At 59.7% G+C, this 25824-nt stretch overlaps 2 protein-coding genes across 5 annotated transcripts; one reads left to right on the top strand and one right to left on the bottom strand.

Annotated features, from left to right (window-relative positions):
• The first annotated feature begins 17 nt into the window (after nt 1-17).
• Nucleotides 18-18350, top strand: ARHGEF1 (Rho guanine nucleotide exchange factor 1). 4 transcript variants are annotated; one of them, XM_054579514.1, is made up of 30 exons: nt 4311-4356; nt 4444-4527; nt 5021-5134; nt 6987-7085; nt 7281-7323; nt 7557-7803; nt 8202-8231; nt 8483-8582; nt 8726-8825; nt 8908-8943; nt 9171-9308; nt 10287-10392; nt 10987-10998; nt 11687-11854; nt 12162-12307; nt 13703-13849; nt 14133-14215; nt 14343-14468; nt 14592-14706; nt 14819-14919; nt 15147-15224; nt 15429-15504; nt 15591-15758; nt 16285-16372; nt 16502-16588; nt 16845-16915; nt 17002-17088; nt 17372-17535; nt 17626-17728; nt 18006-18350. In XM_054579514.1, exons 1-29 carry the CDS (start codon nt 4324-4326, stop codon nt 17707-17709), a joined length of 2931 nt encoding a protein of 976 aa, XP_054435489.1. In that variant the 5' UTR covers nt 4311-4323; the 3' UTR covers nt 17710-17728; nt 18006-18350. The 4 variants fall into 4 exon arrangements, with proteins under 4 accessions (XP_054435486.1, XP_054435488.1, XP_054435487.1 ...); XM_054579511.1 differs by lacking the exons at nt 10987-10998; nt 11687-11854 and adding an exon at nt 18-108; XM_054579513.1 differs by lacking the exons at nt 10987-10998; nt 11687-11854 and adding an exon at nt 18-108 and having other exon boundaries at nt 17977-18350.
• Nucleotides 18351-19088: 738 nt separating this feature from the next.
• ERFL (ETS repressor factor like) lies at nt 19089-23848 on the bottom strand. Its single transcript, XM_054579499.1, has 5 exons — nt 23773-23848; nt 20756-20990; nt 20213-20408; nt 19969-20089; nt 19089-19537 (listed from the first exon to the last, which is right to left on the bottom strand). Exons 1-5 carry the CDS (start codon nt 23837-23839, stop codon nt 19089-19091), a joined length of 1068 nt encoding a protein of 355 aa, XP_054435474.1. The 5' UTR covers nt 23840-23848.
• Nucleotides 23849-25824: the final 1976 nt, after the last annotated feature.

The raw sequence follows: 25824 nt of genomic DNA, 5'->3' as shown, positions 1-25824 counted from the left end.
CAACTTCCTGCCCCGCCAGAGCCAGGAAGCGGGAGCCGGGACGCAGGGCTGGGATCGCTGAGCCCGACCTCGGGCGCCCCGCCGGCCACCTCCCCGCGCGGACACCAGGTACACCGTCCGCGGCCCCGCCCTGCTCCTCCCCTCGGCCGCTCGGGGAAGTGGGAGGAGGATGAGGGGCTGGGGCGCGGCCGGCAGCGGAGGCACCTCCTCGGGGCCCCCTGAGCCGGCGGCCGCCCTCCCTGGGCCTCAGTTTTCCCACCTGTCAAAGGGGCGAGGAGAGGAGAACGAATACCTGCCGAGTGCCAGTGGGGGGAACAGGGACTGACGCGTGCGAGGCCTGGGCCAAGGCCTCCAACTGTCCAGCGGAGGACAGATGATCACTCCCTCTGTACGGGTGGGGAAACTGAGGCCAGGGCGCAGAACCGACTCGTGCCAGGGCACACCCGTTGTGAAACCGAGTGGAGGTGGGATTTGAACTCGCAGGTGCTTTCCGCTAAGCGCCGTCCTCCAACGTCACTTGCCTTATTTAGAGCCACCTAAACAGAAAAACGACAATAAACGTCGCAGGCCGCTGTGAAGCTGAAAGTTGCAGGGCGCTTTTGAAAGCGTTTTTGGAAATCTCTTTTTCTGGGCCATTCACTCCATCCTGAGAGCTGGGTTGTAGGGGACAGAGCTGACGGTCTGCCCCCATTGTATAGATGGGAAAACTGAGGCTCGGGAGAAAAAAGTAATTGAATATTCCAGATTCCACTGCATGTCAGATGGAAAGGTACGCCTGCTCCCAGGAGTTTTGCTTTCCAGTCCAGCAGAAAGTGTGCAGGGGTCGCGGTCGGGGGGAGAATTAATGTACGAGTGCTGAGAATTCAACTGGCCTCTGAGTTGGGGAGGCAGGATACCGCAGGAAGCCCAGTCCGGGAACTAAGAGGCCCCGTTGACTCTCAGATCTCAGACTGAGCCCCGGCAATCCCGGGGCAACTCTCCCTCCTCACCTCGGGCCGGCGTGGGGGTGGGGCCCAGGGGAGTGACGGGAGCAGTCGAGATACGGAAACTCCAGCCCTCCAAGGCGGGCCAGAGCGACCCCATCTGGCCAGCGTGGTGCAGTGGAGACCTAGAGCGGCCGGCAGGAGGAGTAGAGTCGCAGGCAGGAGCCGAGCTAGAGCGGCTGGCGGAAGGAGTGGCTTTACAATCAAAGGAGGCCTCTGGGGCGGCTAGAGCGACTCAGAGGCTGGGGTGGGGGAACCGGAGCCGGCGCTCTGAGGCTTCGGTTTTGGCAGCTGCGGTGGCTTCTCCGACCCCGAGCAGGTGAGGCACGCGGCCCCTGGCGGGCGTCAGACCTTGGCTCTGCACGTCCGCCCCAGCATCCCTAGCAGTGCACACAGCCACGTTTTCCGTAGGATTTGGGGCCCCTATAGACCCGCCACGTCCCATGTAGGTTTGGGGGCTCGTGTACACCCGCCACGTTCTATGTAGATTACAAGGTCCTACAGACTCCCCAGGTTTCTGCTAGCCCCTTATGGAGACCCGGCTCCTTACAGACTTGGTGACCCCATCAATCAGTGGCATCCCCTAGAATCTAAGGCCCTGTAGCTCCTGGCTCTAGGCACACGCCACAGGCCCCTATAGAATTCTGGTCCCCTTTCAAGTCTCCAGAAATCGCATAGACCGGCTACTCTTTTCTGTGGTTTCATGATCGCGTGACCCTCAGATCCCTGTAGACCAGCCATGTGTCAAATGGAATAATGGAAGCCCCTTATGGACTTACACTGACTACTCTGCATTGTAGGTTCTTTGAGGCTCCCAGAGGTTCTTGGAGACCAGGATCATCCATTCAATATCTCATATAGACTCTGAGCCCTGAGTAGAACTCAGGTACCCATGTTGTCTCCCACAAGTCACTGTTTTGCTTTAGGATCTCCACCCCTAAACCTGCTCTGACCCTCCTCAGCCCCATGCACATAGCACCTCAGGCCTTGTCAGCTGCCTACAGATACATCGGACAGCTTCAACCTTTGTGGCAGCCCCTCACCTCTCCACATCTCCTAAGCAGCCAATCTCCCCACCCTCATCCTTCCTCAGCCTCAACCCTTTGGGGAGCAGCCCTCCTGCCCAGGCCACAGTGCCCACATATCCCTGACTTTTCTAGGCCCCATAAGGAAACCTGATGTGTCTCAGCTTTGACTCAGACGTTAATTTCCTAAGTTTGGGGTTCCCCATGCTCTGGAGCAACACATTCTGGTAGTTAAATGAATAAACTGTGAAGCCAGACGGCCTGGGTCGGAATCCTGGTTCTGTCCCCTATGAGCTGTGTCTGTTTCCCCGCTCTGTGAAATGGGATGATAATAACGATGACTTCATGGGGTCACTGAAAGGATTAAGTTAGTTAATACCTATAAAAAAGTAATGTTGTGCCTGGCACATGCTTAATGGTACTTAGTGCACATTAAGTATTGTTATTATTTCATATTATTGTGATGAGGAATAAAGGAGATAATACGTGTTAAGTGCATGATTTGAGGGCCTGGCTCACATTTGCTCAGATAACCTGTGTCCTCTCCTGTGCTCTTTTGGAATCTCCCTGCTTCTGTTGAACCTATCCACTCCCAAGTGGGACGAGCATGGACTCTCCATGTTCATGGTCATGTTTTTCAGCCCAGAAATTGCACCTGACAGCCTGGTGAAGGTTTTCCATCTCTGGTGGGAATAACCATAGCACGGGGTCGCTTGTGGTTGCAGGGGCTAAGTGAGTTACTGTGTGAGAAGTACTCAGAGCAATGCCTGGCACCCTGTAAGTGCAATGTAAGTTTAGCTTTCATAATAAATAATTACTATTCTGCCTTGGTTTGCAGTTTTATTTATGTGAACATTTAACAATGCTCAAATCTTAAATTACCCAGCTTGGATGTTGGACAGATACCCTTTATGGAAAAGAATAAAAATGATGCCTGCTCTGGTGAACCCATGGGATGGCATTTGGACACTCCAGAAAGCATCATTGTTTAATGATCATAATCAAAATCCTAGCTACCATTTATTGAGTGCTAGGGAGGAGGCCTGTCTGTGGAAAAGGGAGAAGGGTGGGTCTCAGGCCACTAGGGTTATAAATAGCTCTGGGCTGTGTGTGTGTGGGGGGGGGTGCAGCTCTGGGAGGAGGAGAGTGCCCCCCACGGGTCCACCTCCCCCCCACCCCGCCCCGGCCCCGTTTCTACAGTTTTACCCACCTGACGTGCTCTTGCGGCATTAGTCAGACTAAATAAGGACACAGAAGACATCAGAGGGAAGACACAGGGAGAAATGGATAATCTAAGGGAGATGACATGGGAAAGAGAGATGTGAGGGAGCGACTCAGAGAGGTGCAGGGGCAGTGGCTGCAGAAACTAATGTGGGAAGACAGGCAGAGACGGAGGGAAAGGCAGGGAGCAGCAGAAGCTGGGATGGGGCGGAGATCACCATGAGGGAGAGGAGGAAGGCAGGACGGCAGACACAGTGGGGAAAATGAGACAGGTCTGAAGGAAGGAAGAGAGAAAACGGGGCAACAGGGAGAAGAGAGGCAAAGATGCGGTAGATTCAAAGGAAATAAGACAAGTGAGGGAGACGGACACACCTTGGGGATGAGCTGTCTGAAGACTGGTTCTTATTTTCCTGGGACTGGAAGCCAGAAAGATATTAGGTCCCTGAGGGGAAGAACTTATGGGTTCAGGGACACTTGGTCCCTGAGGGAGGAGGGTTCAGAGTTTTGTCTTCTTATGCGGAGGGAGTTGGGGTTTGGAAGATTTGCCATTATGATTTCCTGTCACAGGAAGTGGGGCTGGTGGGTTCAGAAACAACATCCTGCCCCAAGCCTGTCACAGATCAGAAGAGAGCCCCCACACACCCCAGTTTTATCCCTCCTACCTCCTCCCCTTTAACCTTCCCAACTCTGGCGGCCTGCAGGCCCTGCCTCCCCAGGGCCAGCCCCCAGCCCTTCCTCCCTCAGTCCCAGGAGTCCAGGCCCCCAGCCCCTCCCCTCTTGGATCCCAGAGTCTGAACCCCAGGCTCCTCCTGCATTAGGGACGCAAAAGGGGCAGGCTGTCATGGACCCAGGCTCCTGGGACTCTGGCTTCTCCCCCAGCAAGACTCCCTGTCCTTGGGCTCCCCGCCCTGGCTGGCCTCTGAAGGGCTCTTTGTCGCCACACAGAGGCCCTATTGAGCTGTGGAGGCCCAGATGGGGGAAGGCTGTTTACTCACCTTCACACCTGGGCCAGGAATCTCTGAGTAACCGCCCGGTGCCACCTCCTCCCATCCCCTAACCGCAGCCCCTCCTCTTCCCCCAGCCCTGCAGAGCCCATGGAGGCAGACAACGCTGTGGCCCGAGGGGCGGTGAGTGGAGAGAGCCAAGGGGTGAGAGGACTGGGGGGCTGTGAGCTGGGGAGCATTGTGGGCTGAAGCAACCGTCCTCTCCCACAGGCCCCAGGAACCCCCCGGCATGGCCTGGTGCCCGTCAGCATCATTGGGGCTGAAGATGAGGATTTTGAGAACGAACTGGAGACGGTGAGGAGGATATGGAGTGGAAAATCTTCTGTCTCCCGCTCCCTGGGGCTCCAGCCCCTCAAATCCCATCCTCAGTGCCCCTTCCCACCCTAGAGCCAGTGCTCTGTCCTCGGATGCTGTCCCGCTGCATCCTCTCACTGTCCTTTTCGCTCTCATCCTTTTCCCTCCTTCCCCATCCCTCCACCCTGTTCTTGGTCCCACCTTTTTTACTCTAGCCCCCATTTTCATCGCCACCACCCAATTACAGTGCAGATCCCTACTCCGTCTCTCCTAAGTTCTGTCCTCCTCGTCTCTCATTGTAACATTAAATCTTCTCCATTCTCCCTGACACCTGTCTTGATGCTACCATCACAGTGTAGATACCATCATCACCCGCTTCCTCCCAGCTTGGATCCATCTGGAAGTGCAAGGGAAGGGGAAAGGGCAAGCCCCAGGTCCGTCTTCTGCTCTCCAGAGTCTTACCCCCATCCCCACCCCACCTACCCCGCCCCAGAATGCAGAGGAGCAAAACAGTCAGTTCCAGAGCCTGGAGCAGGTGAAACGGCGCCCGGCCCACCTGATGGCCCTCCTGCAGCACATCGCCCTGCAGTTCGAGCCAGGACCCCTGGTGAGGGCGGGGCTGGGTAGGCACAGGGAGGGTGGGGCTGGGCCAGGCCAGAGTGGTCAGTGCATTAGGCCAGTGCAGATGAGCTGGGAGGGTGTAGAAAACAGATCCAGAAAGCAGATCTAGAACTAGAGAGCCAGAGGGACCACTGTGTGATCCAGACAAAGATTGCAGGTGCCCCACTGCACTCAGTGAGCAGTGAGTGCAGGCTGGGAGCACACAGAGCAGGGCTATGCAGAGAGCAAGAGATTCCAGAAGCCTGTCAGAAACCACGCCTCCACTCGCCCTCTGTGCTTGTGGCAGCAGCCCCCGTCCACCACAGCACCCTTTCCCATGGACTCCAGGAATCGAATCCCTCGCTCCATGGCCCGGACAGGTGCCACCAGTCAGTCATTAAGGGTTGGTGCCTGTGAGAAGCCATTAGCCTCCTCGGACTAGGTGGCACAGCAGGCCCCGATTCAGAAAAAGCAACCCACAAGGCAGAGAGAATGAACGTAACCGATGATCCAGAAACCACCTTTATCGGGTAGAAAACACCCGGGAGCTGCCAGTGCAGAGCCGTGCTATGTAGAATACCTGGGAATGTAGAGGACCCAGCAGGTGATGTAGGAAGGAAGAAGCTCGGTGTACAAGAAGCCCCGTGTAGCTCAGCACAGGCCTACGCAGTGAGGTTAGGCAGGGCCCAGGGCCACACAGCAGGTCCCTCCAGAAGATGAGGAGACTGGCAGAAATGCCAGGGAGAGATGCCTGGGGGATGCAGGAAACAGGGCACGTAGACTGATGCCGAAGCTTCAGAAACTGGCAGGAAACGGCCTTCTCTCCAGAGAAGTGGCAGACCCTCCTCTGGTGCATGTAGGCTCGGCCCTGTGGGGAAAGGCGTTCCCCTCCTGAGCCCGGGGGGTTTCTAGAACCTGAGCTCCAGGACTCAGCCCGGGGGTGGTGCTGACGGCCATGTCCTTGCACAGTTGCAGAACCTGAGGTTTGGCTGAGGTGACTCGGATGGCCTCGTGAGAGTTGTCCTTATGCTGCTCCCTCACCTCATCGGCTGGGGGATAGTTCTGGACCCCCGGGCCACTTCCCTGTGACCTTTCATGGAGTTTCTGCTTCGGGGTGGGGGTGATAGATTTGTTGAAAGTGTTTATAGGGGCAGAAACAGAGTCCCATCCCCACTGGGCTGAGTCCTTAGCACACTGAGACCGAGGCCATGTCCCTTACCAGACAAGAGTCCCCCCAAGGAGTCAGGACAGGTTGGAGTTCCCACTGCTTTGCCAACGTCACCCAACACAGGGCTGGCACACAGGCAGCCCCAGGAAATGCTTGATGAATGAATAAGTGGGCCCCACTTGTTCATTTTTCTATGTACCCAGCCCCCTGAGACACAGTTGAATCGGAACCTACATCCCCACCCCCACAACACTAACCCTCAGGTTTCTCATGGGGTTTCTAGGCAGTGGAGTGTAGTAGGGATGGGCTGCCTGGATTCCAATCCCAACTTTGCCACTTACTAGCTTTGTGACCTTGAGGAAGCTCCCTGAGCTCAGTTTTCTCATCTGTGAAATAGGATGGCGATGTGTATGAACTAACAGGCTTGTGTGTACAAAGGGTTTAGAATGAGTCTGGTACATACCTGTGTAGCTGGTGGTAGTGGCAGCAGGGAGGAGACAGCCACAGAGAACCATGCCACAAGATAAAAAATTACGGTGGCCCTGGGGAGGCCTTGAGAGAGGCAGGGCCTGGGTGTACGGGTGGTGGTCAGGGAGCACATTTCCTAGAGAACTCGAGCCCCACGGCTTTCCAAGGGGAAGTGTGGTCTGGGTGGTTGGGAAGGAGAACAGGTCCTGCTCTGTCTCCCCAGCTCTGCTGCCTGCACGCGGACATGCTGAGTTCACTGGGCCCCAAAGAGGCCAAGAAGGCCTTCCTCGACTTCTACCACAGCTTCCTGGAGAAGACCGCAGTAAGAAACACCTTCAAGGGCCCCAGTCCCTGCTGCCTTTGGCCCTGGACAGCCATCTGTCTCCTAACGCGCACGCTGCAGAGGGCAGCCTGGCCCCCTCCCACCGCTCCCCTCAGACCAGCATTCCTGGGCACTTAGGCTGCCATCCCACCGCTGCCGAGTCCTTCCCTTCACTCTGTTCTCCCTCCTGAGCAGGTCCTGCGGGTGCTTGTCCCTCCCACAGTCGCCTTTGAACTTGGTAAGGAGAAGAGAGGGGACTTTGGGATGAGGGAGAGGTCTCTAGCAGGGGCCAGCCCTCCCAGGAAGCCCAGGGATGGAGGCCACGTGCCCATGCTCCTTGGTCAGTGGAGATTTGCTCCTTCCTCCTGGGCACAGCAGAGCAGCCCAAGGAAGCATGACTGTTGGAGTCCAAGGGTGGGTGGGGAACCAGGGCCCAGGAACCTGGCCCCAGCCTGCACCCCTATCCCACAGACCGCACGCGGCCTGACCTCATCTCTGAGGACATCCAGCGGCAGTTCGTACAGGAGGTGGTACAGAGCCAGCAGGCAGCCGTCAACCAGCAGTTGGAGGACTTCCGCTCCAAGCGGCTCATGGGCATGACACCCTGGGAGCAAGAGCTGGCCCAGCTGGAGATCTGGGTGGGGCGGGACCGAGCCAGCTTTGAGGCCCGGGAACGGCATGTGGCAGAGCGGCTGCTGGCCCACCTGGAGGAGATGCAGTGAGTTGGGCCAGCCCCCACCCCCCTCAGCTGCCCCACCCACTTCAGGGTCCCTCTACAGCTTCGTGGCTCATTCCTTAGCATCTTTCCTTGACTTCTGGGTCCCACAGTCCTGGCATTGTAGTTCATCTGGTTTTTCATCATTCCTTCCCAGCTTTGGGGTCTCCCCCAGTTTCCAGGCCTGTCCAAGGCTTGTATTCAGGCCTGGTCCCTGTCACTTCTCTCCACTGCACCAGGATGAGATCATCTTCCTCCTATGATCCTCCTTCCCAATTGCTTCAGCAGCACCCTCTCTGCCTCTCCTCTGTCCTGTCCCAGCTTCAAAGGGACAGCACCCTGGACATTTGTGCTAGGTGAACAGAGACCCCAGGCTTAGCAAATTTGTCTTCTCCTTACAGACATACCATCTCTACTGATGAAGAAAAGAGGTGATGGAAGCAGAGAGGACAGCAGAACAGGCGCCTTAGTGTCCTGGGCCCCAGGGAGGAGGCACTGGAGACATGGGGTCCTGGGTGGAACAGTGTCTCCGGTCCTGTCCCCTGGAGCCCTCTCCCCTTTCCTCAGATATGCAGCAGGGGGTGGTTGTGGGGTTAGGGTGGGAAGTGAATGTGGAGGGGAAAGCTGTGGGGGAGCAGTGTGCATGTCCGTGCACGGTGTCCTTACTGTCCCCTCCCCACAGTGCTGCTGTGGTCAACGCCATCAGCCTATACATGCGCCACCTCGGGGTGCGGACCAAGAGCGGGGACAAGAAGTTAGGGAGGAATTTCTTCCGAAAAAAGGTGCTTCCCTGAGTGCACAAACCTGGCCTTTTTTCCCCAGAGACCCCATAGGGAGCCTTGTGACTCTGTGCTCCTGGGTCCTGTTCCTCTCTGTTGGTGGCTCAGAAATACCAGCCCCCTCTGGCCTCTCCCGTCTCTCGTAGGTGATGGGGAACCGACGGTCAGATGAGCCGACCACCAAGACCAAGAAAGGACTGAGCAGCTTCCTGGATGCTGCCCGCTGGAACCGGGGAGAGCCCCAGGGTGAGGTGCCCAGCCTCGGCTTGCCCTGACTTCCTCCCCACCCCCCACCGCACGATCCCATGGGTCCTATTTCTCGTTTCAGCCCCAGATTTTCGACATCTCAAAGTGGACACTGATGGTAATGGTCCTAAAACCAGAGCATGCATCCTGGGAACCTAAGAGGAAGGGGTCTCTTGGGTCTGAGGGAGGAGGGGGCTGGGGACTGGCCTCTCGGATCTGAAGGAGGAGGAGGGGTCTCCCGGATGACGGAGAGGACGGAGCTGGAGCACAGCAACAGATCCCCCCGGCCACAGGGGTTAGTTACTGGGCTCCCGTTTTCCCCTTTCTCCCTCAATGTCTCCCAAGCTGAGAAGCCAGGCCTCACAGAACGGAAGGGAGGCCTGGGGGTGCCCTCCCGGGAACGGAATGTTGGAGCCCCTGGGCAGGACACCCCTGGAATTTCACTGCAACCTCTGTCCGGAGACAGTCCTGACCGTGAACCAGGTGAGAGTTCCCTGGTCCCCATGGTGAGACCACCCCTTGATTCTCCCCAAATGTTCCTCCCTGCTCCTGGTCACCAGTGTTATTAATAAAATGACCCCTTCCCTCAGTTTCCCCTTTCCACAGCTTTCCTCCCAGACTCTGACCTTTGTCCCAGTGATGTGTTGCCCACCTCCTTGGACTACGTTTCCCATCACCTGCATGGCTTCCTTTCCCAGAAACCGCTCTGAGCACATTGCCCATCAATCCCGTTTCATTGGTCCCCTATCTTTTTGGCTCCAGGGACCCAGTCCCCAGACCCAAGAAAGGGAGGAGTTGGGGTGGGGGTGGGGGGAGACAGGAGGCAGAGCTCAGGTGGTAGAGTGAAGCTTCGCTAGTCCCACCTGCTGCCACCGCCCGCCCCCCGCCCTCCCCACTCACCTTCTACTGTGTGGCCCAGTTCCTAACAGGCCACGGACCAGCACTGGTTTACAGCCTGTGGGGTTGGGGACCTCTGCCTTAGGTGGTGAGCCTGCCAGCCCCATTGACTGCTTCTCACAATCCTTGTGTGGTCCTCAGCCCCTGGGACCTCAGACAGCCATTTGGCCAGGCCCAGTTTCTGATCCAGCCCCACAGTTTACTTGTGCTGTATCTTGGCAGTCACTCCCCACTCTGAACCTCAGACTTCTTATCTCTTAATGGGGTCTGTCCTCTTCCTGAAAGCCCTGGTTGAGGGTGGGGAGAGCAGGTGGATGTGGAGACATCGGGCAGAGCATCCGGTTCCCCTGCCAGTTCTGTGGGCCCCAGCTGTCCACTCCACACCATGTTCTCAGAGGTCTTTCCATCTGTCCATCCCCCATGGAAGTGGAGAGCAGCCACTTGGTGTTTGCCAGCCACTGGATGTCTGTAGTCCCTCAGCCCTCACTCCATGGCGACCCATAGTGGGGCCTCGGTGCCAAGGGGGCCTCCCAGCCAGCCCTGCTCCCCCTGCTGCTCCCACAGGTGTTGATGCCTCACCAGAGCTGGGGGACCCGCCCCCACAGGGTCCTGCCAGCCTGGAGCCCCCCGCGCCCCTGGAGAGCACTGAGGAGGGTCCTGATACAGAGAGGTGCCCAGGCGGGGGTCCGGGGGACAGAGTACAGGAATCGGGGCTGGGAGGGTGCGTGTTAGGGGTTTGCTGCCATTTGCACCTGCTATCTCCAAGCCACCTCCACTCAGCCCTGCCCTCTTTCTATCTTCTCCCTCTTTTTCCCTCTCCTTTTTCTTTTGTCTTCTCCTCTTTCATTCCTTTTTCCTCCCATTTTTCCCCTTCTTCCTTCTTTTCACAATTATTTCTCCCCTCCCTTCTCTCTCCTTTCATCCATCTCTGTTCCTCTCCCTCTTCTCCCCCTCCTCCCACCCTGGCCTTCACCCCTCAACTCCTCCTGGCCCCTCTCCCTCCGCCCCTTCACTTTTCTCACCGTCCTCTTTTTCTTTTAAGCCTCAGCCCAGCTGCCTTGCTCCTGCCTCCTGGTGCCCCTTCCCTCAGCCCCTGAGTCCTCCGTGCTCCGTGCCTGGGGGCCCTGTCCCCCTCACAGTTGGGGGGCAGGCTCTGCCCCCTGCCAGTCTTTGTGCTGCTGCTTTGGGGACCCTTTGGTGGGTGGGGGAGGTGAGTTGGGTTCCATTTGAGTCCACCTCTGACCCTGTGCCCCTCTCTCCCCAGAAGGTGGAAGAGGTGGGTGCCTGGGCCCGGGGTAGGGGGAGGGCTAGCCCCTCCCCCATTTCTCCCAGCCCCTCCCCTCTCCCCATGGGCCACCTGCTCCCCTTCACCCCTGAGAGGGGTGGGTGGGGACATCACCCTCCCAGTCAAAGAGCTAAGTATTAAAATCCCCCTTCTCCCACCCCCAACTCCTGGCTCTGCCCCCACCCCACCCCTCCTGCCTCAGGGAAGGGAGGGGTCAGTCCTGTGCTTCACACTGGGTTCCCCTCTCCTCCCCCACCAAATTTCAGTATCCCTCCTGACCACCCCTTACTGCCCAGCACCCCTAGATCTCACTGCTCCTTCTGATTCTCTCCTCTCTTCTGTTGCATGTTCGATCCCTGTCCTGGTCTGTCCCTGTCCTGTCCCTGTCCCGGTTTCTCCTTGTCTCTCTGTGTCCTGGTCTCCCTGCCTGTCTCTGCCCTGGTCTCTTCCTTATCTGTCCCTGTCCTGGTCTGTCCCTGTCCCTGTCCTGTCCCTGTCTCTCCTTGTCTCTCTGTGTCCTGGTCCCCATGCCTGTCCCTGCCCTGGTCTCTTCCCCATCTGTCCCTGTTGTGGTCTGTCCCCGCCCTGGTCTCTCCCCGTCTCTTCCTGTCCTGGTCTGTCCCTCGTCTCTGTCCTTGTCTTGGCCTCTGCCTGACTCTGTCCTTGGCCTCGGGTCCAGGCTTTCGGGGCGTCTGGGGCGCTCAGAGAGCCTGCGGGTGAGTGACCGCCGCCGGCCTTCCCGGGGCAGCCTCGGGGCTAAGGGCCGGGGTGGGGGCCGCTCCAGGAGCGACGTGGACATGAACCCCAGCTCTGCCACGGCCGTGCTTGGCCCTGCCCGACGAGCCACGTACGTCACTCCAACACCCCACCTCCCATCCACTGAGTCAGCCTGGAGAGTCAGGGAAGATGCGGGGAGGGGCCATGGCCAGAGTCACAGGGAACTGGGTATCAGATGCCGAGGTCACTGAGGCCTATGGTGGTCACAGGAGAGGGGTAGGACAGTTCTTTCTAAAAATCTGGGGGCTGGTCTGCATCCTGGGCCACCCTGTGGGCGTGGAATGCTGAAGCCACTGAGGGGGGTTGGACACTAGGAGTCAAAGTCTCCTCTGTGGGGCACCCTAAGCCAGGGTCTTAACGAGACCTTTGTCCCACAGCCCTGAGCCTGGAGAGGAGGGGGAGACAGGACGGGCAGGAGTAGAGCTGGAACCAGAGGAGCCCCCCGGCTGGCGGGAGCTCATTCCCCCAGACACCCTGCAGAGCCTTTCCAAGAGCCAGGTTAAACGGCAGGAGGTCATTAGCGGTAAGTGCCACCGGCTCCAGTCCACTGTGACCAAGGACACGATCCAGCTCTGGCAAAGACAAACAGATGCAGGGAGACGTCTGCCTGGGTGTTACTTACAACAGGCAGAATTTGAAGATGGCCATTTACTGCGTCCTTGTTAAATAGCCACTCCATGGACCAGGAGTGCTCCTGGCAAAGTGGCATTTCCAAAGAATTTCCAGTGGTGCAAGCTGTGCTGGCACTGAGAGCACTATTTCTAGCACAGGCCCATGTTGCCCTGTTTGTGAAATGTGGGCGTAGTAGCTCCTGTCTCCCGAGGCTGTCGTGACGATGAGGTGATTCACACGAAGCGCTTAGCGCAGTGCTGGGCACAGAGTGAGCACGCCTGCAGTTGTAGCTGTGACCCTCATTGCCTGGGCCGGGGAGAGTCCGTGGGGAAAGAGTCTGGGAAGGTAACCAGCATATTAGCAGTGCTTGCTCCTGGGCGGAGAGACAACGGGAGCATCCATTCTGTCTTGATTCTTTTCTGTGATTTTGAATTGTGAGTGTGTAAAGGGAATTTGGCAAAAGTAGATGCCTTCGGAACCTCTTTTGGAGGTTTACTTAAAGGAGGTACTCATTCAGCATTTCTAGGACAGTAGGTGAGTGCTTTTTAGCTCACAGATCCTTCTAAGAATGTAATCAAAACATAAGCAGTGTTCTCAGAACTTTCTGGGATGATGGAAATGTGGATATTTGCATTGTCCAACATGATTTCCACCAGCCATTATGTGGCTGGTGAGCACTTAAAACTGTGGCAAGCACAACTGAGAACTAGATTTTGTGTTTCATTTCATTTTAATTAATATTTGAAGAGCCGTATGTGGCCAGTTGCTACCACATCGGACAGCATAGCAAGTTATCTCACCAGAAAAATATACGTAACACACAAAACCACATGTTTGGTCTTTGGCAACTTCTGGGGCCCTTGGAGCTTAGGCAAGCACCTTGCGGGGCCCCTGGGCCTGAGGCTGTCCCCCTGTGCGCAGAGGGAGTCGTTGTCCCAGAAATTGAGGCTGATTCACTTGCTGGACAGTTAGGCGCTGGACACAGCTGCAAGTTTGTGTTCATTGGGGCAACCAAGTCATCCTGGTTTGCCCAGGACTTTCCCCAGCTTGGCACTAACAACCCCATGTCCTAGGAAGCCCATCAGTGCTGGGCAGGCTGGGACTCACTGGTCACCCTGGCTGGCTGCCACTGCTAAAAAGGAGAGGCAATGTGTCAATGAATCCTCAGTGGCTGTCTTGGGGGCAGGTGACTTCAACCCAGACCGAGTTATCCCTGTCCTGTCCCTTTCTTACCCCTCGAGCCTGCCTCTCAGACTGCCCCCCATAGGTGGGACCCAACCGTGCTTCTTTCCTGGTGGCCCCACAGAGCTGCTGGTGACCGAGGCAGCCCACGTGCGAATGCTGCGGGTGCTGCATGACCTATTCTACCAGCCTATGGCCGACGGCGCCTTCTTCCCCCTGGAGGACCTACAGAACATTTTTCCCAGCCTGGACGAGCTCATCGACGTGCATTGTGAGTGCAGGGCCGCAGCGCTACTGTGCCCCCACTGCTTCCTCCCTCCTTTGAGGCCTCAGCAACTAGGCCTGGGGTCTACTATGGTCTCTTGGAGCACCCAGCATGGGCAGCCCCTGTTCTAGCGCTGGGGGCAACCTTGCCCTGGACCTCCAAGGCTCACATTCTGAGGGGACAGTCCACCGGCCCCAAGTATCAGACACGCCTGCAGCCCCACCCCCGCCAGCTCCCCCTCTCTGTTGTGGGTCGTGACAGCACCTGCTATCCTCACCTCTCCCCACAGCCCTGTTTCTTGATCGCCTGATGAAGCGCAGGCAGGAGAGCGGCTACCTCATTGAGGAGATCGGAGATGTGCTGCTGGCCCGGGTGAGGGTGCCCAGCCCAGCCCCCACCCACTCCTCCCAGCCAGGGACCTGGAAGCCCCCAGCCCTGTCCTTTTGTCTGGGCTTCCATGTCACACCTGAATCACCCCCTGGCCTGAATCTCACTGTAGTTTGATGGTGCTGAGGGCTCCTGGTTCCAGAAAATCTCCTCCCGCTTCTGCAGCCGCCAGTCATTTGCCTTAGAGCAGCTCAAAGCCAAGCAGCGCAAGGACCCTCGTTTCTGCGCCTTTGTGCAGGTCAGGGGCAGGGAAGGCGGGGGGGGCGGGATCTGGGCCAGGGTCCCAAGGAGGAGGGGCTGGTGTCCCTGTCCCAGAGGTGAGCTCCGAGTGTGGGCCACCTCAGCACTGCTGTCCCCCCAGGAGGCCGAGAGCCGCCCACGGTGCCGTCGCCTGCAGCTGAAGGACATGATCCCCACAGAGATGCAGCGGCTGACCAAGTACCCCCTGCTCCTGCAGAGCATCGGGCAGAACACAGGTACGGCTCGGCCACCCTGCTGGACCCCAGCTCTCCCATCTCCTGCCCTGGCCGGGGGCCGGCAGCGTCCAGGCTTGGGGCTCATCAGGGCTGGCCCCTCCCTCACCCACAGAAGAGCCTGCGGAACGGGAGAAGGTGGAGCAGGCGGCCGAGTGCTGCAGGGAGATTCTGCACCACGTCAACCAGGCCGTGCGGGACATGGAGGACCTGCTGGTGAGTCTGGCTTTGTCCATCTCAGGCCACTTCTGCTCTGAGGTTAGGCCTGGTTTTCAGCTTGACCCTGAGGAGTCACTGCCGGTCCAGGGGTTGCCTGGACCCTTACCTCTTCCCTCTCAGGGTCACTGGAGGTCAGGCCTTGCCCTGGGCTTAACCCCTGGGGGTTACTGGGGGATGGCCCCGGCCCTTGGCTTATACCTATGACACTCTGTTCCCTGCTCCAGCGGCTTAAGGATTATCAGAGACGCCTGGACTTGTCCCACCTGAGGCAGAGCAGTGACCCCATGCTGAGCGAGTTCAAGGTGACCCCGCTGGCCTTCGCCCCCTTTCCCTGGGCCCAGATTCTCTGATAATGCACCCAGGGAGCGAGAGAAGCCCCTCAGCTTTGACCCTCTCCCATTCCCACCCAGCGCCCAGTCTGACCCCGATACCCAGCCCCCTGGTCACCTTCACCTTCCCCTGCCTTGCCCTGGTCTGCGCCGACCGTCATTTCCTCCTAACTCCAGAACCTGGACATCACCAAGAGGAAACTGGTCCACGAGGGCCCGCTGACATGGCGGGTGACTAAGGACAAGGCTGTAGGTGAGCCCCAGGGCATCGAGCAGGGGCCTTGGGGGTTGGGGTGGGAGTGCAGGAAGGAGGCGCTGAGCACAGCCTCACCCCTGCAGAGGTCCACGTGCTGCTGCTGGACGACCTCCTGCTGCTGCTCCAGCGCCAGGACGACCGGCTGCTGCTCAAGTCCCACAGCCGGACACTGACACCCACGCCAGACGGCAAGACCATGCTGCGGCCGGTGCTGCGACTCACCTCTGCCATGACCCGGGAAGTGGCCACCGGTGAGGCCTGGCTACCTAGGGCGTCTGCAAAGAGCTGAGGAACTCGCGTTCTGGGGAGGGGGAGGCCAGAGTAGAGGTTGAGAAGTGGGAGGCTTAACAGGCCTGAGGCTGAGGCTGAGGCTGTGGGAGGGAGGCCTGAGAGCTGGGTGGGGACAGGGCCTAGGCTGCACTGTGGATTTTATTAAGTGAGATGGAAACTGCCCCAGATTTCTACACAAAGGAGCAGCCAGCTCTGCCTGCTCTTTTGAAGACACCTGGCTGCCTCTTGGGAATTATAGGGGCACAGATGGGAGCTGGGAGCCCAGTGAGAAGGGGTTTGCAAACAAGTTGCCAAGGAGCTACCCCAGGGCCATGGTGGTGGAGATGCATTGCTGGTTAGAGGCATGAGAGGCAAGGCTGGGAAGAGGGCCCCTGGGGGGTCGGTATTACTGACACAGGAGGGGGAACTGAATCACGGGAGTCCTAAGGGCTCTGCCCTCATGGGAGCCGCCCTGGCTCTGAGCCCTGCCTCTCCCTTCCCTTGCAGATCACAAAGCATTCTATGTCATTTTTACATGGGACCAGGAGGCCCAGATATACGAGCTGGTGGCCCAGACCGTGTCGGAGCGGAAGAAGTAAGGGGGTCTGGGTTCCATGAACAGGTGGAGGACAAGGGCCAGGTCCCTGGGGAGAGGGTGAGGGCGGGGGGCCCTGGCAGAATATCTGGGGGCTCTGAGTGCCCAGGGGCTGGCCTGTCTCAACAGCTGGTGCACCCTCATCACTGAGACCGCTGGATCCCTGAAGGTCCCCGCCCCTGCCTCCCGCCCCAAGCCCCGGCCCAGCCCAAGCAGGTGAGGGGGGCCAGGAAGGGAACTGGAGGGCTGGGGGTCTGGGCCCGGCTTCCTCATGTGTCCCTAAAACTTGAGCTCTAGCCCTGTCTCCATGTACGTGTCTGTGTGTGTACATTATGTCTCTGTGCCACGCCACCGGGGCCCATCTCTCTCCTACTCAGACCTGTCTTCTACTGGCTGGGCTTCTCTGTCTCCCTGTCCCTGCTACCCCCCGGGGCCAGGGGTGTGCGAGTCACCCAGCACTTGCTCCCCCCAGCACCCGCGAACCCCTGCTCAGCAGCTCTGAGAATGGGAATGGTGGCAGCCGAGAGATGTCTCCCGCTGACGGTGAGCCTGGAGGGGCCTCAGGTCGGGGCAGGGGCGTCCACAGGGAGCCGGGCAGATTCTGACCACCTATCCTGCCCCCCACCCAGGCCGGATTGAGAGACTCCACAGCACCCTCCAGTCCTTCTGCAGGCCCGGCCCTGAGGGCCAGCTCGCTGCCAAAGCCCTTCAGAAAGGTAGCTGCCCGGCCCCCAGACTGCGCCAGCCACCACGCACATGACCCCAAGCCCCCCTGCGGAAACATCCGTCCCTTCCTGGGCCTTCAGTTCAGTCTCCCTGGACCCAGCCCCAGCCCTGCACTTCCCTTCACAGCCCAGCCCCGTCGGCAGACCTGGCTAACCCCAAGCTCAGCCTGGCCCGGTACCTGCTCTCACGTCTACCCACAGGCCCCTCACGTGTCCTCCGCTGAATGCCGCACCCCAGCCCCGCCTCTGACTCTGTCCCCTCATCCCTGGCCAGTGTTGTCCCTGAGGCAGCTCCTGTTCCCCTTGGAGGAAGACAGCGGGGCAGGGCCTCCCCCTGAAGGGGATGGAGTCCCAGGGGGCAGCCCCCTGAGCCCCACACAGACCCAGGAAATTCGAGAGGAGCTGCTCAGCCTGGAGGAGACCATTAAACAGCTGGAGGTGGTGGCCGGGTGTGGGGCAGGGGGGCAGGGGAGGTGGAAGGGGCTGACTCCGTGTCGGACCCCTCTCATGGGTGACCCCCCAACCCAGGAGATGGAGGAAGAGTTCTGTCGCCTGCGACTCGTCCTGTCTCAGCTTGGGGAGAACACTGCCCCACAGCCAAGCTGTACCTGAGGTTCCCTGCCCCAGGCAGGTAAGTGGGGATCTAGGGGACCCACGTGCTGCCCAGAGACGAGGGCCAGAGTGGGTACCTCAGGGGCTCCCCACTCTACAGCCCCATCCCTTTCTCTTCTGTCTTCATCTTCTTGAATCTCCCCCGTCCACCTCCTTCTCTCCATCTCTGTCTCTGTCAGTTTCTGTTTCTCTGGCCATTTTTTTGTTGTCTTTCTTCCCACCCTCCCTTTTTCCCTGTTTTTCTCTTCACTCTGCATCTCTCTCCAGGCCTCCCTCCTTCTCCTGCATCTCCCCAGGCATTCTTCAAGTTGGAGAGGACATGAGGACCACCCACCCACAACTGCACAGCTGCCACAGCACCTGCCGCTCCCAGGGCCCCGGGGCCCAAGGAGAGGGGGCCAGGCTTTCGAGGCCACATCTCAGGGGTCCACCTGGGATCACTGCCTCCCCCCATCCTACCACTGGCCTTCTGCTTGAGGGACTCAGGACTTCACTCCCAGGGGCACCCTGTGACCCCCATTTCCTGGGCCATCTCAGTATTGCCCGGTGGGGGACCACCCCTCCATCTCCCACCCCCAAGTGCCTTTGCTGTTTTTATACCCTGAATTGGAGGTCTATTTTTAATATATATTGTCTAAGGAGAGGTCTGTGTTGTGAGGGTGGGCCCTGGAGCGGCGGCCGGCGTGCCCTTCCCGCGCCTGTGCCCCCGCGTTGCCTCTGTGCCTCCTGCCTCCCTCCACTTGTTCATTCCATGTTTTAACGATTCTTCCCCAAACACCCGCACACACCCCCTCCCGGCTGCGCCTCCCCCGCTGAGCCCCCATGGTCACCCATAATGCTGGGCGCCCCACGTGCACACTCCTTTCTGTTCTTTTATTTTTGTAGTAAACTCTGGAGGTGGCTGTTGGAGGTCATGGGGAGGGGGGCCCTCCTGGGCGGGGGCTGGGGGCGGGATTATTGCTCTGAGCGCCCTGTCCCCAGGGGGCCTGTGTAGAGGGTGTCAGGACTGGGGCCAGCACAGGGGACACACGGCCGCACAAACACGCAGGTCACAGCACAGGGGTGGGGATGGGGGTGTGGGAGGCTGGGCACCGTATTGCACTTTGGGAGTGGGGCCAGGCAGAGGCCCCCTCAGACCAGAGCCTGGGGAGGAGGCTGGAGGTTGCCGTGTTCCCTCCCCTCTCTGAGGGGGAGGTGAGACCCCCCCCGAGTCGGGTTGGGGAAAAAGACTGGGGCAGCCATGTGTCCGGCCCTGGAAGGGGCCGAGGGCTGGTCCCTGGCCTCTGGTGGGACATCGAGGGCAGACCAGACAACAGAAGTGGCTGCACGGGCAGTGGCCCTGGTCCCTGCCCCTGCAGAATCCTTCACCCCATGCCAGCTCAGGTGCAGAGCCCTCCTTTGCCCGCCTTGGCCTTGGGGGGCACAGGGAGGCCCTCGTCGCCCTCACTGTCAGAGCTGCAGCCGCTGACATCTGTGATCTCCAGCTCCGAGTCGCTGTCCTCCTTCCCTCCCAGTGCAGCCTCTGGACCCCCAGCACCCGGCAGTGCCAGGCGGGGGGCTGCTGCCAGGCCGGAGGGGCGCTCGGGGCCCAGGCCCTCCCCTGTGGCAGCCAGTAGGGGCGCAGCTGTGGGCCCTCCCCCTGCCCCTGTGGAGGGCAGGTGGCCCAGGGAGCTGGCCAGAGGGTTGGGGTAGAAGTGGGGGGGGTAGAGAGAAGGGGGCAGCTTGGGGAAGGGGCCAGCGAGGTACGGGTTAAAGTTCCAGGGGTAGTCTGGGAAGGCTCGGCTGTAAGGACCCAGCAGACCAGGGGGCTTGGAATAGCCTGTGGCACCTGGGGGACAGAGGGGGTGTGGTGCGTCAGGCTGGGCCACTGCTCCATGGTCACAGCCGCCTCCCTGGGCCTCAGTGAAGAGTGCCACTGACTTGCTGTGCTCTGCTGCATGGTTCTCCCCGGTGTCCCTCCCCTACCTGCCTCCCCTCATGAGACTTCCCCCACCTCCATCTCCACCACTGTCCCCATTCCCCCACGCCCCTGAAAGCCCTTCTCCCAGCCCATCCCCCTTTCCAGTTTCCCTCCCTGCCTCCCCATGGATCCTTCTCTAGCTTTTAAACCCACATGCACGCACGCACAGAGCAGCCTTGCCTGGCCTCCTTCCTATACAGTCTGCTCTCCATGCTCCCCGTCTTTGCCCCTCCTCTTCGCTCAGACACGTGCAGCATCCCTCCCCTCCACCCAGCACCCCTGGAACCCTGGGTCCTTACCTCCTGAGCCCAGGAATGGGAAAGGGCTGTCCAGACGCAGTTTGTCCGTCTCAGGGGTGAACACCGGTGCCCGGGCTCCCGGCTCTCCCAGGCGTGGGGCAGAGAACAGGGTCTGCAGGGTCTGGAGAGGGAGGGAGGCGGGGCTGCTCAGACTGGCCGCCCCCTCCCCAGGAGCTCCACGGCTGTGGGGAAGGCTGTGGGGACGACAGATGCTCCGCTCTGGGGCCTCAGCATCCAGACTCACCTCGGGGGTGAGGGGAGGAGCATCCGGCCCAGGGGCACCCCCAAAGGGACCAGGGGTCAGCAAGAGCGGGGAGCCCGTGGTGGCTGCCGCCACGTCCAACAGTGGGTAATTGACAAGCACGACTTTGCTGAAGTTGAACTTGTAGGTGAACCTCTTCCCTTTGGTCTTGTGGAGAATCCGCTTGTTGTAGTAGTAGCTGTGGGGAGAGGGAGAATAGGGGGTGAGGCAGGATACCTGGGCCCATGCTCTGTGCCGGCCCGGAGCACAGCTGGGGAAGCAGGCTCACGGCAGTCTCCTGACTAAGGTCCCAGGGCAAGGAAGAGGTGAGGCAGGGGCTGGGGTCCTGGCCTGAGTGGCTCCAAAGCCCAGAGCATGGGTCCCTTCTCCCTGCCCGCCTTCCACTCAAAGAAGTACGTACACCCGTGGAGAGCCCTGGGTCTGATCTAATGGGATTCTGCCCCAGGAAGCCCAGGAAAAGCTCCCAGGGGTGAGGGCCCAGAGGGACAGTGAAGGGGGAAGGGACAAGGCCCCAGCCCTCCTCACCGCAGGGCCCGGCTCAGCTTGTCGTAGTTCATGTGGGGCTTGCACTTGCGGATGCCCCAGAGCCGGGCCACCTCGTCAGGGTCCTTGATGACGAATTCCCCGTAGTCCCCCTGCCAGGCGATGACACCCTGGTATTCCTCCTTCTGCAGCAGCTCCAGGATGAAGTGCCACAGCTGGATCTGCCTCGAGCCAGGGGACGACTCCGGCTTGTAGGCCCAATCCGGGAAGGCAAACCCTGGGGACAGGAGGCAGGGCAGTGGCCCCTGCTTGGAACCTAGGAGGCGCCCAGCCCTCTCTGACTGCGGGCCTCTGCTGAGCAGCTGCCTGGCCCCAGGCACCTTTAGGGACCTGATTCCCAGTCTCCATACCCCACTTGCTGTCTAGTCCCCAGACTGTGCCAATAGTGGGAGAGAACTCAGCATCAGGCCCCTGTCTTGGCACAACCCTCCCAGGTTGAGTGTCCCGGGGTGGAGGGTAGAAGGCACCAGTTTACTGCCTCCTTGACTCCAGGGAGAAGCTGGGAAGGGCCAGCTTGCAGGGAGGGGCACCCCCTGCACAGCAGGGGCCCCTCTCTGTCTCGCACCCAGGGCTCTCACCCCAGGAGGCGTCTGGTCTCTTCTGCATTCTGAGCAGCCCAGATTCTTGCCGTCTCCCCGCTCCCGCTGCCGCCGCCCTGCTCCATCTCTCCCCAAAGCTCCACGCCCTCTAACCCCACCCTGGCCCATCCGGGCTGGGCCTGTGTGCACACATCTCAACCTCTGTCGTGCATGTGTGTCTTTCACGCCCATGTCCCCTCCCTGCATCCATGCTGTCGGTCTGACAGCAGTGTGACTGCAGGTACACACGGCACACAGCCTGCCACACACACGTCCGCTTACCCTCAAGGGACACCAGCTATACCGTGGGACACGCATGCCCCACACTGGCACACTCCTGCGGGGGCACACCACCAACACAGGGTGCCACCAAGGCAGACGTGCCAGACACCCAGCATCGCACAGCCATCCCGGCACACGCAGTTACACATCTGCTCAGGCCACTCCGAACTGGGACTCATGACAAGAAACACACAGGACCCCAAAGACCCAAAAAAGACAGAGTGTGGTAGAGACAGTGAATCAGCATCAAGACACATATGTCACCTTGACGGACACATGCAGCCGACAGACACATGACAGAACAGCCTGCCAACCTACCCACACTCTGTAACCCCCCCGCTCACTCAGTATTACCCCTTTCATACTCAGAGCATCCTGCTCCCCGTTGCCCAAGTGTGACCAGAAGTCGGGGGGGAAATGGAATGTGCTTGCCTGCCCCTAAGTCTCATCACCCAGAAGGTCCCAGGCCCCAGGTCCCGCCTCTGTGCTCACTCCTGGGCCACACCCTCTGTCCCTTTCCCATTCCTGAGACCCCAGACCCTGGCATTAACACGGAAGGCAGGACTGGTCTATAAAGAGCTGAGAGTCGGGCCAGAAGGGGAAGGCGGTTAGCAAGGGAGGCGAGGCTGCGCTGGGAGACCAGCCTGTATCCACTTGCTCTGCGATTCCGCAGCAGTTCCCTGCCCTCTCTGGCTTATGATGATTTCAGGGGAGGGAGGCAAGGACGAGCAAGGCCGGCCCAGGCTGCTTGGTGTATAAATGTGGGTACTGATGCCTCCCTGCCTGAGGCTGGGGGAGGCCAGGCAGTTTCCTCCCTGAAGGGAGAGTTTTCCCTCAACTCCATTCTGGGTCTCTCTCACCTCAGACCACAGGGCTCAATCAACATGCGAGCTCCAGCCCGTTTCCCACCTAGAACACATCCTATCACAGACACACCCACCCGACCCAAAGACAACAACAGAACTGGCCACACACATGCAGACACACAACCCAACCCAGAAACACCTCCTGTCCTCAAATGTGTTGTACCTGCTGAGACTAGAGAGAGAGGACCCACAACCTCAGCACAAAGATACACATGGTGACAGACAGCCTCCCACACTCAGTCACACCCAGTGACACACAGATGCAAGAAACCCCACACACACCTGCCAACACAGACGCAGCCCCCAACACAGAGGCCCAGGGGGCCGCCCACCCTTGCACCACCGAGACATCCATTGCGAATGCCACACACCATGCAACAGACCTGTAAGGATCAGGCGAAGGGTCTTCCCCGCATCAAGGCAGGTGTACGTTCAGTGAGCTGGGAGGCACCCCCCAATCCTCAAATGCAGACACACTGACGTCCCAAAGAGACACACCACGCCCGGCCAAGAGACACTCCAGGAGCCTCCGCTGTGCATGTACAGGTACGCACAAGCAGCTTGCACACACAGACAGGCTCGCCTAGTGTGGCCCTTTCCTTCCGAAACACTCCAGTGTGACACAGGGACACACTCCACAGCCCCAAATCACCAGGTACAGAGTCTCAGTCTCCACAAACACACCCAAGTGCACACACATGCTGCCCATCTGTGGGGCGTGTGACTTGGATTCAAATGCACATCCAAGCCAGTCTTCCTGTCCACATCTCCAGCTCTGAGCATCCACTTCTGAGCAAGCCGTCGTCTCTCCCAGGGCTCTGGCTGGCTGGGCTGTGTCTCCCAGTCCCCTTGACTGGATAGTGCCCCCACCCAGTTGTCCACCAGCACCTGGCCTAGTGCCCCCTCTGGTCCTCGTCCCTGCTCCATCAGTGCCGGTCGGTCTCCAGGCCCCCTGCTTCTCTCTGACTGCAGGTCCAGATGCCGGCAGGCTGAGGTGGGCACGGCAGACACCCCAGGACCTCAGGCGCCTAAATCCTCGTTCCTCTCACACCTCAGTACCTCACCCGCCCTCCAAAAGACCCTCACATCCCAGCAGGCAGGTGGCAGGGACATCTGGCCGTGAAGTTTTCAGCCAAGTTTTACATTAAGGAATTGGATTCAGGGGACCCTGACAGAGATCCGGACGGTGGAGGGAGGAGAGTCAGAGATCAGAAAAGGAGGGGCTGCTGGGAAGGCCCAAGGGCTGAGGGGTAGAGGGGTCCAGGCCAGTTACCGGGGGTCCAGAGAGCCGGCAGGGCAGGCGGGGCGAAGAGAAGGTCGGAGACGCAGCTACAGTCCATGGTGGAGCCGGCCCTGCAGAGAGGCCGGGACAGACATGCGGGGACAGGACGGGGAACAGGCGGGAGAGACAGATAGGGGTCAGCACCAAGACCCTGCCCAGCCTGACGCCGGCCACCCTTTCCCCCACATTCCTCCTTGGTACCCTCGTCCTGTCCCTCTCCCAGCCCTGTGCCAACCATCCTTCCCTCCCAGCCGCTCCTCCCCTTGCTCTGCCTCGATCACTAAGCACCAGGGTGCTCCCAGCCTCCATCCTCGCTCCTCACCACTCACTCGCTCACTCACACGCGCTGGCTCTCGAACCGCCCACCCCGCACCGTCTCGGGCGGCTGTCTGCTGTCTCTCCGTCCCCTTCCCGTGCCCGACCTCTCCCTCTGTGCCTCTCTGGGTCTCCCTCTGCCTCTCTCTGTGGCTGCCTCAGATTCATCTCACTCTGAACCTCGCCCCGCCTCGGGGTCCCCCCGGCTGACCCTCAGCCTGTTTCGTCCAGCCCCGCGAAGCCCCGCGCTCTCATCTGCCTGCCCCGAGCTGGCCGGAGCCGGGTGCCCGCCCAGCGGGCTGGGAGGGGACAGGCCCGGCCCTGCCCTCCGCCCACCTACCAGCAGAGCGGCCCCCAGCGCCTGCCGGTGCACTCCCACAGACACCCTCCTTCAACCCGCAGCTCACAGCGCACACCCTGCCGCTTGGACCTGCTTCCCTTCCCCAAACACTTCTTTCCTCTTAGACCTGCCTCCCCCCTCAGACACTCCTTCCCCCCTTAGATAGGCCTCCTCTCTCCAACCCGGACTCCCTCAGATATCCCTCTCCTCAAATACTTCGTCCCTCTAAGATACCCCATCCCCTCCTTGCTCCTCTCTCTGAACCCTTCCCCTTCCTGACAGCCCCACCCCCTCAGATGCCCCACCACCCCAGAACCCCTCCCCTTAGACACTTCAGCCCCGCATACTCTTAAATACACAGTTCCTCTCAGACACCTTGCTGCTCCCCAAAGATCCTACACAGCCTTCAGAAACCCACAGGTACTCTGCTCCCCCATAAGCCCCACCGCACCCCTTGGACACCAAACAGGACTTGTCAGATAGCTCATCTCCCCTGCAGACTTCTCCAGTCTCCCACAGACACCCTCACCCCGATCCCCGTGGCCCAGTGTCTACTGACATCCCTCCCACACTGTCCCCTCCAGCTCTAGCCCCTCTGGGGGCCAGTCCCCACCCCCAACCTCGTCTGCCCCCGCCCCCGCCAACGCCCATCTGCCCAACTTTCTCTGCTGGCCTCCCTCCCTGCCTCTCTCCCTCTCTCTCTCTCCTTCCTCAGTCTTTTTTTCCCTTCTCTATCTCCTCCCACCATCTCCCCCATTTGCCTGTCTCTCTTCTCTCTTTCCTTGTCTCCCCCCAACCTGGGGTGTCTGTCTGCCCATCACTGTGACCTTCTGTCTCTCTGCATCTCTCTCTCTCCATCACTAAATCCCTTTTCCTCTCTCTCTGTCTAGCACTTCCGCGCCCCATCTCTTTTCCATGTCTGTCCCCCCATCCCTGGTCTCTCACTCCCTGTCTCCCCAGTTCTTCCATCTCTCAGTCTCTCTCACTCCCTCTCTCTCCACTATCTGTCTCTTCCTCCTTCTCTCTGCATCTAACTCTCCCATCTCTGTGTCTCTGCCCCCACCCAGTCCTTGTCTCTCCCCTTATCTCCCTCCCCTCTGTCTCCCCGTCTCTTCCCATCACCCTACTCCGCACCTCTCCCCGTCCACCTCTCCCACCTCCCCGGCTCTCTCTGCCTCTCTGGGTCCCCTCCCTCCTTCCTCCACCCCATCCCCCCCCCCACTGGCCCCTCTCATTTCCGTGTTGGTTTTGATTTCTCTTCCCGACGCTTTCAACTCCCCGCCGCCTCCTCCGGACACGTTATAACGAGGAGCCGTGGGATCGGCGCTCCAGGCCCTGCTCCCACGCTCCCCCGCCGTCTCTCACACGCGTCTCTGCCGTCTCGCGGT

The sequence above is a fragment of the Pteronotus mesoamericanus genome, unplaced genomic scaffold (assembly GCF_021234165.1).
Source record: "Pteronotus mesoamericanus isolate MK-2021 breed Mesoamerican mustached bat unplaced genomic scaffold, CSHL_Meso_final contig_538, whole genome shotgun sequence".
Lineage (NCBI taxonomy): Eukaryota > Metazoa > Chordata > Mammalia > Chiroptera > Mormoopidae > Pteronotus > Pteronotus mesoamericanus.
Note: the sequence above shows the minus strand (reverse complement) of the source record. Positions and strands in the feature narration are given on the sequence as shown.